This window comes from Stomoxys calcitrans, chromosome 2, assembly GCF_963082655.1.
Source record: "Stomoxys calcitrans chromosome 2, idStoCalc2.1, whole genome shotgun sequence".
NCBI lineage: Eukaryota > Metazoa > Arthropoda > Insecta > Diptera > Muscidae > Stomoxys > Stomoxys calcitrans.
The window spans coordinates 29,518,730-29,538,149 of NC_081553.1; the positions used below are offsets into that span (position 1 = coordinate 29,518,730).

General features: G+C 39.2%; 1 protein-coding gene across 1 annotated transcript in view; it reads left to right on the plus strand.

Annotated features, from left to right (window-relative positions):
- Positions 1 to 17,368, plus strand: part of LOC106082613 (estradiol 17-beta-dehydrogenase 11) — a 30,707-nt gene extending 13,339 nt beyond the window's left edge. Inside the window, exons 2-7 of the mRNA XM_013245233.2 lie at positions 492 to 647; positions 8,219 to 8,395; positions 8,585 to 8,657; positions 8,977 to 9,154; positions 13,211 to 13,336; positions 16,871 to 17,368. Of these exons, the coding sequence (XP_013100687.2) occupies positions 492 to 647; positions 8,219 to 8,395; positions 8,585 to 8,657; positions 8,977 to 9,154; positions 13,211 to 13,336; positions 16,871 to 16,958 (798 nt within the window). The 3' untranslated portion in view covers positions 16,959 to 17,368. The remainder of the gene's footprint in view (positions 1 to 491; positions 648 to 8,218; positions 8,396 to 8,584; positions 8,658 to 8,976; positions 9,155 to 13,210; positions 13,337 to 16,870) is intronic.
- The last annotated feature ends 2,052 nt before the right edge of the window (positions 17,369 to 19,420 follow it).

A 19,420-nucleotide genomic window follows, 5' to 3' on the forward strand; every position in this document is an offset into this window, starting at 1 on the left:
GAATCTCTCTGTATCTCTATTGATGTTCATCATTTGAGTGCTCAACAAGAGAGCCCTACAAAATATCTTGTCTTCGTTTGTCTCATTTAGAGCTACTGTTCAACTGTTGTTTTTATACGAGGGGCACATGTTTTCCAGAGAGGCACATGCTGAACTGCAATTGTTTTCAAATTTGTGACAAATTGAATGACAAAAGCATAGCCCAAGCGAGCATTTGCATAAATTTAGCTTTAAGCGTGTGAAAGGGGTCAGCACGAGGTCGCTTTGTATGTAGCCTTTATTTTATAAACAATGGGGAAGTTTTTGTTTTGTTAAAAACAAAAAAACATAAAATAATAAAAATTATGATTATGCAACCTTTAGGAGAAATGTGGAGATTTCAAAGGGGGAACAACAAATTAAAATATTAACTCATGCTATCAATCTTGTGATTGACCAAGTTGTTTTAACTTTTTTATGTTTGAAGCATTCATGAACTCTTTTTTTTGCAGGTAACTGGTGGTGGCAGTGGTTTGGGACGAGAAATTGCTCTGGAGCTGGCGCGGAAGGGTTGCAAAGTAGCTGTTGTCGATGCCAACTCCAAAGGATGCTACGAAACTGTGGATATGATATCCAAAATCCCTTCAAGTATTGTCAAAGCTTATAAGGTAGGTAAACATTAAAAACAATAATCACAAAACAAAACAATCATCATAAATAAACGAAACACGAGTTAAAACTAGTTTATTAGGGCGGGCTGAAAAAATCTTACATAAAATTCAATTTGTATTGTTTGCTGGTTTGTTCCATATAGATTCAAAAACGGCTGAACCGATTACCTTCCCTAATTTTTTTCAGGTTGTGATTGGTTGGTCTGGAAGGAAACATAGGCTATATACTTTTTTGATATCGGGAGGGGAGCGGACCCTCCCCCTTACTCCAAAAGTACTTCCCAAAAATAAAAGTGGACCGATCGGGACAATATGGGATTCAAATGAAAGTTACCCCAGAGTAGATTACAAATTTCATAACAAAAGTTGGGTTCTTGTACCTGAGGGGCCGCCCCAGCCCCAAAACCCGTAAAAATTGGTTTATTTGACGATCATGACAATATGGGTCTCAAATGAAAGGTACTCAAGAGTAGAGCACGAATTTCATAATAAAAGTCGGGTTCATGTACCTGGAGGGCTGCTCCAGCCCCAAAAACCCGTTAAAATAGGTTTATTTGACGATCATGACAATATGGGTCTCAAATGAAAGGTATTCGGGAGTAGATTACGAATATGGTCAGGAAGTAGGAATAGGCTTTATAATTTGTTGATAACGGAAGGGGGTGTTTTTGGGGTAACGGTGGAGGCTCCCGTTACCCCAAAAACACCACCCAAAATCAAAAGTGGACCGATAAAGACAATATGGTAATCAAATGAAAAATTATCGGGAGTATATAACATATCTGGCATACAAATTAATGTCGAAGTATAGGGAGTCTCCCCACCTCCACAAAAAGACCCAAAATGGGCACATTAGCCAATCACGGATATATGGGACTCGGTTTGTTTGTTCCGTATAGACTGAAAAACTGCAAAACCGATTTTCTCGAAATATTGTGTAGGTTGGTCTGCAAGGAAACATAGGTTATATAATTTTTCGGTATCGGAAGGGGACGGACCCTCCCCCTTATGCCAAAAACACAATCCAAAATCAAAAGTGGACCGATCGCTACAATATAGGTATCAAATGAAAGGTATTGGAGAGTAGAATACGAATATGGCATTAAAATTTGAGTATAAGTACCCATCGGGCCGCCCCAAACCCCAAAATTCCCCCAAACAGACATATTGGACTTTCATTTCAATATGGGGCTCAAATGAAAGGTATTTGGGGGTAGATTTCGAATCTGGCATACAAAATCAGATCGAAGTATTGGGAGTCACGACACCCCTCAAAAACGCCTATAGACCCATTATGACTATGTGATACTTGGCTGAACCGATTTTCTTAAATTTTTCATAGATTGTGTAAGTATGTCTGGGAGGAAACATAGGCAATATAATTTTTAGATATCGGTAGGAGGCTGACCCTCCCGCCACCCTTATCCGAAAGTGGTCCGATAGGCACACTAAGGGTATCAAATGAAAGGTATTGGAGACCAGAAAACGAATATGGTATTAAAATTGGGGCCAAGTACCCAGCCGGCCCCCCAACCCCAAAACTCCTCTAAACAGATATATTCGAAGTTCATGTCAAGATGGGACTCAAATGAAAAGTATTAGGCAGTAGATTACAAATATGGCATAAAACATTAGGTCCAAGTAATGGGAGATCGCCCAGGCACAAAACCCCCAAATGGGCATATTAGCCGACCGTGGCTATATGGGACTCAAATGAAAGGTATTTGGGAGTAGATTACGAATATGACATTAATATTTGCATTCAAGTCTAGATGGCGCTTTTCATCCTAAAGATATATCAAATGCGTTATTTGACCTATTATGACAATATGGGACTCAAATGAAAGGTATTTGAGAATAGAAAACGAATTTGATATCCAATTGGGAGCCAAGTGTTTTGGGGTGCCGCTTAAAGTGAACTTCGTTTCCGATGGGAATAAAGAAGGAATTTGATAACTGTTTTCAGTGCCGCCCAGCCCTAAAACACCCTCCAAACGGTTCATATTTACCATGGCCATGGCAATATGGGGCTCAAATTAAAGGAATTGGGAAGTGCAACACGAATTTGATATCCATATTTGTCATAGGCTATAATGGCACGAATTCGATATCCGCATTCAGGGCGCAGTGTCCCCACCCAAAAAAAAAAAAAATATAAGAGAATTAAAGAAGGCGCAGCGGAGCGGGACCGGTTCGGCGAATCTAAAAAAAAAACAAGTAAGAAGGCGTTAAGTTCGGCCGGGCCGAACTTTGGATACCCACCACCTCGGGTATATATGTGAACCACATTTCGTCAAAATCCAGTGAAAAATGCATACCTTATGCCCCATAGCAGCTCTATAGATATCATCCGATTTAGACCAAATGCTTATAAGTACAAGTCATTGTTCAACCGAGAGATCGGTTTATATGGCAGCTATATCCAAATCTGGGCCGATCTGAGCCAAATTGAAGACAAATATCGAAGGGCCCAACACAAGTCATTGTCCCAAATTTCGGCGACATCGGACAATAAATGCGCTTTTTATGGGCCAAAAACCTTAAATCGAGAGATCGGTCTATATGGCAGCTATATCCAAATCTGAACCGATCAGGGCCAAATAGAAGAAAGATGTCGAAGGGCCTAAGGCAAATCACTGTCCCAAATTTCAGCAAAATCGGATAATAAATGTGGCTTATATGGGCCTAAGACCCTAAATCGGAGGATCGGTCTATATGGCAGCTATATCCAAATTTGGACCGATCTGGGCCAAATTGAAGAAGGATGTCGAAGGGCTCAACGCAACTCACTGTCTCAAATTTCAGCAAAATCGGATAATAAATGTGGCTTTTATGGGCCTAAGACCATAAATCGGAGGATCGGTCTATATGGCAGCTATATCCAAATCTGAACCGATCTAGGCCAAATTGACAAATGATGTCGAAGTGCCTAACACAACTCACTGTCCCGAATTTCAGCGGAATCAGAAAAAAAATTTGGCTTTTATGGCCCTTAGACCCTAAATCGGAGGGTCGGTCTATATGGCAGCTATATCCAAATCTGAACCGATCTGGGCTAAATTGACGAAGGTTGTCGAAGGGTCCAACGCAACTCACTGTGCCAAATTTCAGCAAAATCGGATAATAAATGTGGCTTTTATGGGCCTAAGACCCTAAATCGGCGGATCGGTCTATATGGCAGCTATATCCAAATTTAAACCGATCTGGGCCAAATTGACGAAGGTTGTCAAAGGGTCCAACGCAACTCACTGTGCCAAATTTCAGCAAAATCGGATAATAAATGTGGCTTTTATGGGCCTTAGACCCTAAATTGGCGGATCGGTATATATGGCAGCTATATCCAAATTTGGACCGATCTGGGCCAAATTGACGAAGGATGTCGAAGGGTCCAACGCAACTCACTGTCCGAAATTTCAGCAAAATCGGTTAATAAATGTGGCTTTTATGGGCCTAAGACCCTAAATCGGCGGATCGGTCTATATGGGGGCTATATCAAGATATAGTCCGATATAGCCCATCTTCGAACTTAACCTGCTTATGGATAAAAAAAGAATCTGTGCAAAATTTCAGCTCAATATCTCAATTTTTAAAGACTGTAGCGTGATTTCAACAGACAGACGAACAGACGGACAGACGGACGGACATGTCTAGATCGTCTTAGATTTTTACGCTGATCAAGAATATATATACTTTATAGGGTCGGAAATGGATATTTCGATGTGTTGCAAACGGAATGACAAAATGAATATACCCCCATCCTTCGGTGGTGGGTATAATATATAAAACAAGTAAAAGCGTGCTAAGTTCGGCCGGGCCGAATCTTATATACCCTCCACCATGGATCGCATTTGTCGAGTTCTTTTCCCGGCATCTCTTCTTAGGCAAAAAAGGATATAAGAAAAGAGTTGCTCTGCTATTAAAACGATATCTAGATATGGTCCGGTTCGGACCACAATTAAATTATATGTTGGAGACCTGTGTAAAATGTCATCCAATTCGTATAAGAATTGCGCCCATTGGGGCTCACGAAGTAAAATAGAGAGAACGATTAATATGGGATCTGTATAGGGCTATAGACCGATTCAGACCATAATAAACACGTTTGTTGATGGTCATGAGAGGATCCGTCGTACAAAATTTCAGGCAAATTGGATAATAATAGTCAAGAACCCAGATCGGTTTATATGACAGCTATATCAGGTTATGAACCGATTTGAACCTTATTTGACACAGTTGTTGAAAGTAAAAATAAAATACGTCATGCAAAATTTCAACCAAATCGGATAGGAATTGCGCCCTCTAAAAGCCCAAGAAGTCAAATCCCCAGATCGGTTTATATGACAGCTATATCAGGTTATGAACCGATTTCAACCATACTTGGCACAGTTGTTGGATATCATAACGAAATACTTCGTGCAAAAATTCATTCAAATCGGATAAGAATTGTGCCCTCTAGAGGCTCAAGAAGTCAAGACCCATGATCGGTTTATATGGCAGCTATATCAGGTTATAAACCGATTTAAACCATACTTGGCACAGTTGTTGGGTATCATAACAAAACACGTCGTGCGAAATTTCATTCCAATCGGATAAGAATTGCGCCCTCTAGAGGCTCAAGAAGTCAAGACCCAAGATCGGTTTATATGGCAGCTATATCAGGTTATGGACCGATTTGAACCATACTTGGCACTGTTGTTGTATATCATAACAAAACACGTCGTGCAAAATTTCATTTCAATCGGATAAGAATTGCGCACTCTAGAGGCTCAAGAAGTCAAGACCCAAGATCGGTTTATATGGCAGCTATATCAGGTTATGGACCGATTTGAACCATACTTAGCACAGTTGTTGGATATCGTAACAAAACACGTCGTGCAAAATTTCATTCTGATCGGATAAGAATTGCGCACGCTAGAGGCTCAAGAAGTCAAGACCCAAGATCGGTTTATATGGCAGCTATATCAAGTTATGGACCGATTTGAACTATACTTGGCACAGTTGTTGGATATCATAGCAAAACACGTCGTGCAAAATTTCATTCCAATCGGATAAGAATTGCGCACTCTAGAGGCTCAAGAAGTCAAGACCCAAGATCGGTTTATATGGCAGCTATATCAAAACATGGACCGATATGGCCCGTTTACAATACCAACCGACCTACACCAATAAGAAGTATTTGTGCAAAATTACAAGCGGCTAGCTTTACTCCTTCGGAAGTTAGCGTGCTTTCGACAGACAGACGGACGGACGGACGGACGGACGGACAGACGGACGGACGGACGGACAGACGGACGGACATGGCTAGATCGACATAAAATTTCACGACGATCAATAATATATATACTTTATGGGGTCTCAGACGAATATTTCGAGTAATTACAAACAGAATGACGAAATTAGTATACCCCCCATCTTATGGTGGAGGGTATAAAAATAGTAACGCACTAATTTGAGATAAAAATACTAAAAATACCAGGGGCAATGAAATTAGTGTACATTTTATTTTTAAATTTCTGTTTTAAATCTTTAGCATAATTTTTTATACCCTCCACCATAGGATGGGGGTATACTAATTTCGTCATTTTGTTTGTAACACCTCGAAATATGCGTCTAAGACCCCAAAAAGTATTCTTGATCGTCGTGACATTTTAAGTCGAACTAGCCATGTCTGTCCGTCCGTCCGTCTGTCTGTCGAAATCACGCAAACTTTTGAAGGAGTAGAGCTGGCCGCTTGAAATTTTGCACTTCTTATTAGTGTAGGTCGGTTGAGATTGCAAATGGGCCAAATCGGTCCGAGTTTTGATATAGCTGCCATACAAACCGATCTTGGGTCTTGACTTCTTGAGCGTCTAGAGGGCACAATTCTCGTCCGATTTTACTGAAATTGCGCACATAGTGTTTTGGTATCACTTCCAAACTGTGCGAGGTATGGTTCTAATCGGTCGATGTTTTGATATAGCTGGGGTCTTGACTTCTTGAGCCTCTAGAGGGCACAATTCTCGTCCGATTTTACTGGAATTGCGCACATAGTGTTTTGGTATCACTTCCAAACTGTGCGAGGTATGGTTCTAATCGTTCAATGTTTTGATATAGATGCCATACAAACCGATCTTGGGTCTTGACTTCTTGAGCCTCTAGAGGGCGTAATTCTCATCCGATTTGAATGAAATTGCGCACATAGTGTTTTAATATCACTTCCAACAACTGTGATAAGTATGGTTTACATCGGTCTATAACCCGATATAGCTGCCATATAAACCGATCTTGGGTCTTAACTTCTTGAGCCTCTAGTGGGCGCAATTCTCGTCCGATTTGACTAAAATTTTGCATGAGGTGTTTTGGTATCATTTCCAAACACTGTGCTAAGTATGGTTTACATCGGTCTATAAACTGATATAGCTGCCATATGAACCGATTTTGGATCTTGACTTCTTAAGCCTCTAGAGGGCGCAATTCTCATCCGATTTGGCACAAATTTTGTACAACGGCTCCTACCACGGACTTCAACATACGTGTGCAATATGGTCAGAATCGATCTATAGCTTGATACAGCTCCCATATAAACCGATCTCCCGATTTCGCTTCTTGATGATCCTAATCGGTCCATGTTTTGATATAGCTGCCATACAAACCGATCTTGGGTCTTGAATTCTTGAGCCTCTAGAGGGCGCAATTCTCGTCCGATTTGAATGAAATTGCGCACATAGTGTTTTAATATCCCTTCCAACAACTGTGCTAAGTATGGTTTATATCGGTCTATAACCTGATATAGCTGCCATACAAACCGATCTTGGGTCTTGAATTCTTGAGCCTCTAGAGAGCGCAATTCTCGTATGATTTGAATGAAATTGCGCACATAGTGTTTTAATATCCCTTCCAACAACTGTGCTAAGTATGGTTCACATCGGTCTATAACCTGATATAGCTGCCATATGAAGCGATTTTGGGTCTTGACTTCTTTAGCCTCTAGAGGGCGCAATTCTCGTCCGATTTGACTAAAATTTTGCATGAGGTGTTTTGGTATCACTTCCAACAACTGTGCGAAGTATGGTCCTAATCGGTCCATAACCTGATATAGCTGCCATATAAACCGCCTCTAGAGAGCGCAATTCTCATCCGATTTGGCACAAATTTTGTACAACGGCTCCTCCCATAGCCTTCAACATACGTGTGCAATATGGTCAGAATCGATCTATAGCTTGATACAGCTCCCATATAAACCGATCTCCCGATTTCGCTTCTTGAGCCCCGAATCGGACTATAACTTGATATAGCTGCTCCTCCGTCCTCAATTGATTATACTTTGTTTGCCTAAAAACAGATACTGCGCAAAGAAACCGACAGATGCGACCATGGTGGAGGGTATATAAGATTCGGCCCGGCCGAACTTAGCACGCTCTTACTTGTTTAATTTTTTTAATTGCCACTCTCAAATGTCGTTTTTATACAATTCCAAATATTTTTCATACCTTAAAACTCATCCCAACCCATGCATCCCCCTTATACCTCATTATAGATGTCGCTAATTGGTTTTTGTCTTGTTTTCATTTCCCACCGCCTACCCTTAGACTGATGTTTCATCGCACCGTGAACTGCAATTAATGGCCGTTAAAATTGAAAAAGAATTGGGACCTGTGGACATTCTAGTTAACAATGCCTCATTGATGCCAATGACATCGACACCTCAATTGAAAAGTGACGAGATCGAAAAAATCATCACCGTTAATTTGGGCTCTTACATTATGGTACGTGATTTTTATGATATTTTTGTGCTCCACACAATTTGCGGCATATTGAAATGCGTGCGCGCCACCCAAGCGCAAGCAGGGTGGGGGTTTGGAGAACAGCCCAAAGGATGTCATTCCATATAATGAGATATTCCTTTTCGTTTTTCTGTTTCATATTTAATTGATGGCCATCTTCGACGAATGTAGACAACCAAGGAATTTCTACCAAAAATGGTTCAGCGCCAATCTGGTCATGTTGTTGCTGTGGCAGCACTGTCTGGTAAGTAAAAAGTTCAAATAAGTTACTGTTTTGGTAAGGCTGAAATAAATGGGAGGAGAACATCTTCAGGTAGACCGCACTGTATGCATTTGAAATTTTTAAATAACCAAAAAATCCTCAGAAATGATTCATCTTGTATTGAATCAATAAAATTGAAGGGGATTTTTTTTGAAACAAGCTGAAGAATGACTAAGTCTTTATGTTTTTTTCCAGTTTAAAAATCTCCTCTCAACTTTGAAGTTGCTTCATTAAAGCCATCCCTTTTTAAATATTTGTTTTTATTTAAACTTTACTGATTTTTTACATTTTTCCCCTACAGGTCTGGTGCCCTTACCCGGTGCTGGCATTTATACAGCCACAAAATATGGCATTATTGGATTTATGGAAGCTTTAAGATGTGAATTACGTGAATCGAATTGTGATTTTATACGGACCACGGTGGCCAATACGTATTTCATGAAAACCAGTGGTGATTTACATTTACTCAGCGATGCAGGGTAAGTCAGCAACGAAAACTCACAACTCAACAAACTGACCAACTTACGTAGTAAATGATTGACTCTATGGTTGCGTTCGAAACCGGGAATTTATGCCACAAGTACATACATATATGTACATACTATATGTGCATGGAGACCAAAAGATTTTGCTGGTCGCCAGGATAGGGCAGCATATATTATTTATTATGCTGAATCATAACCATGTTTTGTGAATAGGATGACCAGATTCATATTTTTGTTATTGTGATTCAACAACGACATTGGCATTATAGGTGATTTAGATCAGTCAGAATCGAGGAAGCTTGTCAAGACTGGCCGCTAACCAGTCGATAATAAATACAAGTCACTGTTCAATTCTGGTTCAAAGTTTGTCTTTTTGGCAGCTATATCCAAATATTAACCGATTTGAACCATCCTTGTCATATGGATGTCAAATATCAACGAAATCGGTTAATAAATACGCCTTTTATGGGGAGAAGACCTTAAATCGACAGATTGGTCTATATGACAGCTGTAACCAAATCAGGACCCATCAGAGCCGTCTTCAAGAAGAATATCGAGGGACCTAACACAACTCACTCTCCCAAATTTCAGCGAAATGGGACAATAAATGCGGCTTTTATGGGCCCAAGACCTTAAATTGAGAGATCGGTCTATATGGCAGCTACATCTAAATCAGGACCGATCTGGGCCAAATTGAAAAAAGGTGTCGAAAGGCTTTGCTCAATTCATTGTCCCAAATTTCAACGAAATCGGACAATAAATGCGGCTTTTATGGACCCTAGATCTTAAATCGAGAGATCGGTCTATATGGCAGCTATTTCCAAATTTAGACCTATCTGGACCAAATTGAAAAAAAATTTAGAACGACTTACGACAACCCACTGTTCCAAATTTCAACGAAATTGGACAATAAATGCGGTTTTTAATGGGCCCAAGACGTTCTATAAGGCAGCTATATCCAAATCTGAGCCGATCTGAGCCAAATTGGAGAAAGATGTCGAAGGGCTTTACTCAACTCACTGTCTCAAATTTCAACGAAATCGAACAATTAATTCGGCTTTAATGGGCCCAAGACCCTTAATCAAGAGATCGGTCTATACGGCAGCTATTTCCAAATCTGGAGCGATCTAGGCAAAATTGAAAAAGGATGTAAAAGGGCCTATGACAACCCACTGTTCTAAATTTCAGCGAAATCGGACAATAAATGCTCCTTTTTTGACCCAAGACCTGAAAGCGAGAGATCCGTCTATATGGCAGCTACATCCAAATCTGGACCGATCTGGGTAAAATTAAAAAATGATGTAGAAGGGCCTATGACAACCCACTGTCCCAAATTTCAGCGAAATCGGACAATAATTGCGCCTTTTATGGGCCTAAGGCCTTAAATCGGCGGATCGGTCTATATGGCAGCTAAATACAAATCTGGACCGATCTGAGCCAGATTGAAGAAGAATACCGAGTGGCCTAACACAACTCACTGTTCCAAATTTAGCAAAAAAGGATAATAAATATAGCTTTTATGAGCCCAAGAAATTAAATCGGCAGATAGGTCTATATGGGGGCAATTTCAAGATATAGTCCGATATAGCCCATCTTTAAACTTAACATGGACAAAAAAAGAAACTGTTCAAAGTTTCATCACAATATCTCTATTTTCAAATACTGTAGCGTGATTTCAACAGACAGACGGACGGACATGGCTATATGGCCTTAGATTTTTACGACGATCGAGAATATATATATTTTATATAATCGGAAATGGATATTTCGATGTGTTGCAAATGGAATGACAAAATGAATTTACCCCCAATCTCCGGTGCTGGGTATAAAAATAGGTGATCCTACGCTGAATGTACCCTTTACGATACAATGCGCCTATACAGTGCGTAATTTTCATCCGATTGGGCTACAATTTTATATCCACCACTATAGGATAGGGGTATACTAATCTAGTCATTCCGATTGTAACACCTCGAAGTTCTGAGTGGGTGTTCTTCTACGATTTCTAACAGCCATGACAAGTACGGTTCATATCGGTCAATAGCTTGATGTTGCTCATATGTATATTGAAAAAGTCATTCAAAGAACTTGACAAATGCAATCCATGGCAGAGGTTATATAAGATACATAAGATTGTTATTATCGACTATAAAACAATGTTATAGACCTTACAGACGGTTTTGTCGATTTTAGGTAGCTTTAACTTTAAGTCGATGTTTGCTGTGTGTTATTTTAGTACTGTACAGGGTAATTCACAATTAATAGGTTATTATTATCGGTTATCGTATGATATCGAACTCTTTCCCGTACTACTTGTCACTGCAATTCCATCCAGAACATCTGACTTGCACTGGATAGGACCAAAATAAAAAATATCTACGACATCGACTAGCAGTCAATGATAACAGTCGTTGATATCGACTTAACAGTCGATAAGATCGACTTAACAGTCGATAAGATCGACTTAACAGTCGATAAGATCGACTTAACAGTAGATGATATCGACTTAAAAGTCGATAAGATCGACTTAACAGTCCACGATACCGACTTAATAGTCGATGATATCGACTTAACAGTCGATAAGATCGACTTAACAGTAGATGATATCGACTTAACAGTCGATAAGATCGACTTAACAGTAGATGATATCGACTTAACAGTCGATAAGATCGACTTAACAGTCGATGATACCGACTTAAAAGTCGATGATATCGAAAATACGGTTGATTGTAGTGATTTAACAGTTGATGAGATCGAATTAACAACCGTTTGATATTCGACGACATCGACTAAACAGTTGATGATATTGATTTAACAGTAGATCATATTGACTTAGTAGTCGATGACATATGTTTCTTTTTTGCGAGATATGATGGGAAAATGCTTTGCGAATCTAAAGATTACGTCCATCGTCGAATGCTGAACTTCGTCGAATCGGCGTTACCGGCCAAAAACCGGTAACGCCGATAACCTAATGATTGACCATCTCCTCCACATAGCGTCTGCGTCCAGACCACCGCTGTGTCCCCAACGCAGTCGATATATCGACTTAACAGTTGATCTTATCGACCGAACAAGTGGTAACACCGATTGAACAATCAATGATCACAACTGAAAAGTCCACGATACCGACTTAATAGTCTATTGTATAAGGGCACCGTTTTCATCGGTGGTTTTCCCCTCTTAATGCTGGCATCGTTTGTGAGGTACTATGCCATGTAAAACTTCTCTTCTGGTATCGATTAAGCAATCGATAATATCGACTTAAATTCATCTTATCACTATTAAGTCGATATCATCGACTGTAAAGTCGATATCATCGAATGCGAAGTCGACATCATCGACTGTAAAGTCGATATCATCGAAGGTTATGTCGATATTATCGAAGGTTAAGTCGATTTTATCGACTGAAAAGTCGGTATAATGGACTGTTAAATCCATATTATAGACGGTTAAGTCGATTCTATCAACTTTACAGTCGATTATATCGCTTTAACTGTCAATGGTTTCGACTTAACAGTTGGTAATATGGATTTATATCGACTTACCAGTCGATGACATCGACTTACCAGTCGATGATATCGACTTAACAGTCGATGATATCCACTTAACAGTCGATGATATCCACTTAACAGTCGATGATATCGTCTTTACAGTAGATTATATCGACCATATATTACTTGGTATGTCTTTAGTTATCTAGGAGAAGATTTTTCACTATTATGCATTCCCCTTAAGCCTTAGATTGTAGCAATAACCATATTGTAAACTGGTCACCTTTCATTTAATATCCTCTCAGCCATTACATATATGACCAATGTTTTCTGTTGTTGTTTTTGTAGACAAAATGTTTTTCCATCGACTTACAGGATAGGGGAAAAACATTAAAGATCCCCATAAGCTTTGGTGTAATTGATATGTTAATGATTTTTTATAACTTTGATATGCTTTACACTATTACACATTGTTTGTTTTCTCACGCTTGCTTTTTTTTCTGTGTTGTTGCTTTTCTTTTTAAATTTTTTGTTGTTTTGTCATCCTCTACGACAGCATCTCGAGTAGCTATCCTGGTTTACCAACAGCATATGTGGCAGAGAAAATTGTCCGTGGAATGCTGCTGAACGAGCGTATGGTGTACGTGCCAAAAATATTTGCATTAAGTGTCTGGTTGCTCAGGTAAATATAAAAACAAATACATGCAAACAATATAATGAGTGTGAAAGGGAGACTGAGTGTGTATGTGTGTGTGTGTCTATGCATTAAATGTGGTCCTTCGACCCTGCACCTGGCAGTGCAAGTATAGGAGAGCGAGCAGTATGAAGAGAACACTTGTTCCGGCTGCACTGAAAATGGTGCCAAAAGTAATTATTTGAAAATGAACATTAGACTGTATAGAATGAATGATTTTTGTATGTTATATATCTCTAGACAATCTCAAGGCTGGTACTATGTTTCTTTTTCGCGAACATTTTTCATTTTTTTAGATAATAGATTTTGAAGCAAAAAAAAAAAAAATTGCCGATTTCTCTCATAACTTATGAAATAATTTTAATAAATGTATTATGCTATCATAGAGATTTTTGTAGGGTTTCACAAAACTAATAGCGAATAACATGTGTTATCAACTTTGAAAAACGAATAAAGTACCAGACATTGTATAAAAATCCAAAGACCATTTAAGTGAAAACTTTGTTGCACCCTTATGGTGCCATATTGACTGAGTACTTAAAATATGCATATGATGATAATGAGATTAAATTTAAAACACATTTTATCATATATCCCCTCACTATGGTCTAGACCAGACCTTATTTCTATAAGGCTACATGGTAGAAGGATTTCCCGGTTTAAGGTCTTAAAATTTTGAATAATAAGTGATTTTTGGCTCTTCGTGTTTAAAGATCGATCTACGGAATAACCTTATGGGATCCCCAATAGGTGATTTTCTGATTTCGACGATATTTTGATAGTATATATATGCGCTTTTACTATACCCACCACCGAAGGATGGGGATATATTCATTTCGTTATTCCATTTGCAACACATCGAAATATTAATTTCCGACCCTATAATATATATATATTCTTGATCAGCATAAAAATCTAAGGCGATCTAGCCATGCCCGTCTGTCTGTCCGTCTGTCTGTTGAAATCACGCTACAGTCTTTAAAAATAGAGATATTGAGCTGAATCTTTGCACAGATTTTTTTTTTCCATAAGCAGGTTAAGTTCGAAGATGGGCTATATCGAACTAAATTTTGAAATAGCCATCGTATAGACCGATCCGCCGATTTAGGGTCTTAGGTCTATAAAAGCCACATTTATCATCCGATTTTGTTGAAATTTGTGACAGTGAGTTGTGTTAGGCCCTTCGACATCCTTCTTCAATTTGGTCCCGATGGGCCTAGATTTGGATATAGCTGCCATATAGACCGATTTCTCGATTTAAGGTCTTGAGCGCATAAAAGGCGTATTTAAAGTCCGATTTTGCCGAAATTTGGGACTGTGAGTTGTGTTAGGCCCTTCAACATCCTTTGTCAATTTGACCCAGATCGGTCCAGATTTGGATATAGCTGCCATATTGACCGATCTCTAGGACCGATGTCGCCGAAATTTGGGACAGTGAGTTGTGTTGGGCCCTTTGACATTTTTCTGCAACTTGCCTTAAATCGGTCCAGATTTGGATATAGCTCCCGAATATACCGGTCTCTCGATTTAAGGACGTGCGCCAATAAAAGTCGCATTTATTGTCCAATGTCGCCGAAATTTGGGACAGTCAGTTGTGTTAGTCCCATCGACATCCTTCTCCCATTTGGCCCAGATCGGTCCAGATTTGGATATAGCTGCCGTGTAGAACGATCACTTGATTTAAGGTTTTGGGGCCATAAAAGGCGCATTTATTGTCCAATATCGCCGAAATTTGGGACGGTGAGTTGTATTAGGCCCTTAGCCATTCTTCTTCAATTTGGCTCAGATCGGTCGAGATTTAGATATAGGTGCCATATAGACCGATCTCTCGATTTAAGGGTTTGGGGCCATAAAAGGCGCATTTATTGTCCGATTTCGCCGAAGTGTTTGTTAGGTTCTTGGTCATATATCTGCAATTTGGCCCAAATCGATCCAGATTTGGATATAGCTGCCATATAGAATGATATCTCGATTTAAAGTCTTGGCCCCATAAAAGGCGCATTTATAATCTAATTTCACTGAAATTTGACACACTGAATTCGACATCCGTGTGGTTTTTGATTCAGATTGGTTTATTTTTATACCCTCCATCATAGGATGGGGGTATACTAATTTCGTCATTCTGTTTGTAACACCTCGAAATATGCGTCTAAGACCCCATAAAGTATATATATTCTTGATCGTCGTAACGTTTTAAGTCGAACTAGCCATGTCAGTCCGATTGTCTGTCAAAAGCACGCTAACTTTTGAAGGAGTAGAGCTAGCCGCTTGAAATTTTGCACAAATACTTTTTATTAGTGTAGGTCGGTTGGGTTTGTAAATGGGCAAAATCGGTCCATGTTTTGATATAGCTGCCATACAAACCGATCTTGGGTCTTGACTTCTTGAGCCTCTAGAGGGCGAAATTCTCATCCGATTTGACTGAAATTTCGCACATAGTGTTTTGATATCATTTGCAACAATTGTGCTATGTATGATTCACATCGGTCTATAACCTGATATAGCTGCCATATAAACCGATCTTGGGTCTTGACTTCTTGAGCCTCTAGAGAGCGCAATTCTTATCCGATTTGACTGAAATTTTGCACATAGTATTTTGATATCACTTCCAACAACTGTGCGTAATATGGTCCTAATCGGTTCATAACCTGATATAGCTGCCTTATAAACCGATCTTGGGTCTTGACTTCTTGAGCCTCTAGAGATCGCAATTCTCATCCGATTTGGCACAAATTTTGTACAACGTCTCCTCCCATGGCTTTCAACATAAGTGTGCAATATGATCAGAATCGATCTATAGCTTGATACGGCTCCCATATAAACCGATCCCCCGATTTCGCTTCTTGAGACCCAAATCGGACTATAACTTGATATAGCTGCTCTTCCGTCCTTAATGATTATACTTTGATTGCCTAAAAACAGATACTACGCAAAGAACTCGACAGATGCGACCATGGTGGAGGGTATATAAGATTCGGCCCGGCCGAACTAAGCACGCTCTTACTTGTTAGATATAGCTGCTATGGGGCATGAGGTATGCATTTTTCACCGGATTTTGACGAAAGGTGGTTTAAATATACACCCGAGGTGGTGGGTATCCACAGTTCGGCTCGGCCGAACTTAACGCCTTTTTACTTGTTTTTCATTGTTTTTACAAAATTAGCACACAAATTTTTTCGATACAGTCTAATGTTGGATATCCCCTCAATAAAACGTTTCCCAAGTTCATGTGCCAACATGTATGTATGTATTTACACATGTATGTTAAGTTAATGTTCATGCATATTCATTTTGTAAGCTTTCAACTACAGTCTGCTCTGTGACTGTTGCACAAACGTTGCTTAAAACTTAATTAAATTATAACAAAAGGGGAGAAAACTCCATTTTCCTTTATGGCCGTCCACAACATCTTTAGTAAAGTTCATGCAATTACACACGTTGTTGCTTTTGTTGAAAAGTAATAACTTTTGTTATCACTTGGTTTCTCATTTTTTGTTGTTTCCATTTTTTAAAATATTTCAGATTGTTACCCACCAAGTGGCAGGATTATATGCTGTTGCGTTTCTACAAGTTCGATGCTCGCAGTACCCATTTGTTCCTTTGGAAATGATGAACTCACGTTAAGGATTCGTGTGGGAAAAAAGGGGTTACTCTCTTAACGTTGTGCCAAAATGTTCTAAAACTCTAAGCTCTGTGTTCGTGGTTTGCCCAGTATCTCTCTTTAAGGCCCAAACAGATGGATGTTAACAAACAACTCAAGTCCAGGGTCAAATGGCCCCATGAGCTATATTAAGAAGGCCTTGCATTTTATTTTCAAAAGTCCCATAAAATAGGTTTTTAAGTAATTGTCTCTTATCTCTATTTTTTTTTTCTATACAGTATACCTATACATACATACAAATATAATATACTCGAGTATGCCATTGTGCATGTGTTGTATTTTAGTATTTATTTAAATAATTGTTAAATGTTTAAGTTTTTTTTTTTAATAAATAAAATTCTAACACTTTAGTTTTAAAGTAGTTGTAAGGGGCATTCTTTATAATACTTCTCTTCGGACTATTAATCTGTTCGAATGTACAGTGATTGAATTTAGAAAGGTAAGTTGCGATTAGGTACTTGCAAACCGGAAAACCAAAAGCCCAAAGGAAAGATCTAGTGGTGGGAGGCACCTTGAAACATGGTGTCAGATATTTAAGAATGAGCGCAGAAGCTCAAGGCGCTATTCTGCGTTCGGTTAGTGGAACCAATGATCTGTCACAGCCAATTAAACTAAAGTTAGTAGCAATTAGGAGATGTAATGGGGAAGCTTCCGTTTTACATGCTGGTCAACCAAAATCAATTCTTACAATTCAGGGCGTGCTAAGTTCGGCCAGGCCGAATCTTATATACCCTCCACCATTGATCGCATTTGTCGAGTTCTATGCGCGGTATTTCTTCTAAGGCAAACAAATAATATTAAATAAGAACTGTTATGCTATTGGAGCTATATCAAGTTATAGTCCGATTAGGACCATAACTGATTGCTGAACATTGTAGAAGTCATTGTGTAATATTTCAGTTCATTCGGATAAGAATTGAGCCTTGTAGGGGCTCAAGAAGCAAAATCGGACGATAGGATTATATGGGAGCTGTATCAAGCTTTTGATCGATTCAGACCACATTAGACACGTATGTTGAAGGTCATGAGAGGAGCCGTTGCACAAAATTTCAGCCAAATCGGATGGGAATTGCGCCCTCTAGAGGCTCAAGAATTCAAGATCCCAGATCGGTTTATATGGCAACTATATCACGTTCTATACCGATTTGCGCCATACTCAGCACAATTATTGGAAGTCATAACAAAACTCCTCATGCAAAATTTCAGACAAATCGGATGAGAATTGCGCGCTCTATTGGCTCAAGAAGTCAAGATCCAAGATCGGTTTATATGACAGCTATACCAGATTATGAACCGATTTAAATCATACTTAACACAGTTATTGGAAGTGATACCAAAACACTACGTGCAAAATTTTAGTCAAATCGGACGAGAATTGCGCCCTCTAGGGGCTTAGGAAGTCAAGACCCAAGATCCGTTTATATGGCAGCTATATCAAAACATGGACCGATTCAAACCATACTTAGCGCAGTTGTTGGAAATAAAACCAAAACACCACGTGCAGCACAGTTATTGGAAGTCATAACAAAATACCTTGTGCAAAATTTCAGTCAAATCGGATAAGAATTGCGCCCTCTAGAGGCTCAAGAAGTCAAGATCCCAGATCGGTTTATATGACAGCTATATCACGTTATATACCGATTTGCGTCATACTTAGCACAAAACATCTTGTGCTAAATTTCAGCCAAATCGGAAGAGAATTGCGCCCTCTAGAGGCTCAGGAAGTCAAGACCGAAGATCGGTTTATATGGCAGCTATATCAAAACATGGACCGATTTGGCTTATTAACAATCCCAACCATCCTACACTGATAAGAAGTATATGTACAAAATTTCAAGCGGCTAGCTTTACTCCTTCGAAAGTTAGCGTGCTTTCGACAGAGAGACAGACAGACGGACGGGCATAGCTACTTCGACTTAAAATGTCATGACGATCAGGAATATATGTACATTATGTGGTCTTAGACGAATCCTACCATAACTTGATATACAGTCTTATCTTGCCTTCGTGATTTGTTCGTATCTTTCTCTTATCGTCGATGAAGAGGAATCTATATTTGGAAGAAAAATTTGCACACTTCTACTGAGTATAGACGACTCGTTACTCTATGACAGGTCATTCTGCGTTGCACAGTGGCACGGTTGAGTTTTTTCGTTGCGAAAATTATACCTTTTGAACCAAATACGATAATTGAATGATTTAAACGGCATATGATAGGCTTATAAAAGTAAAAATTTATTGAAAAGTGGTAACCAAGTGGCGTATTTTTATACCCTCCACCATAGGATGGGGGGTATACTAATTTCGCCATTCTGTTTGTAACTACTCGAAATATTCGTCTGAGACCCCATAAAGTATATATATTCTTGATCGTCGCGACATTTTATGTCGATCTAGCCATGTCCGTCCGT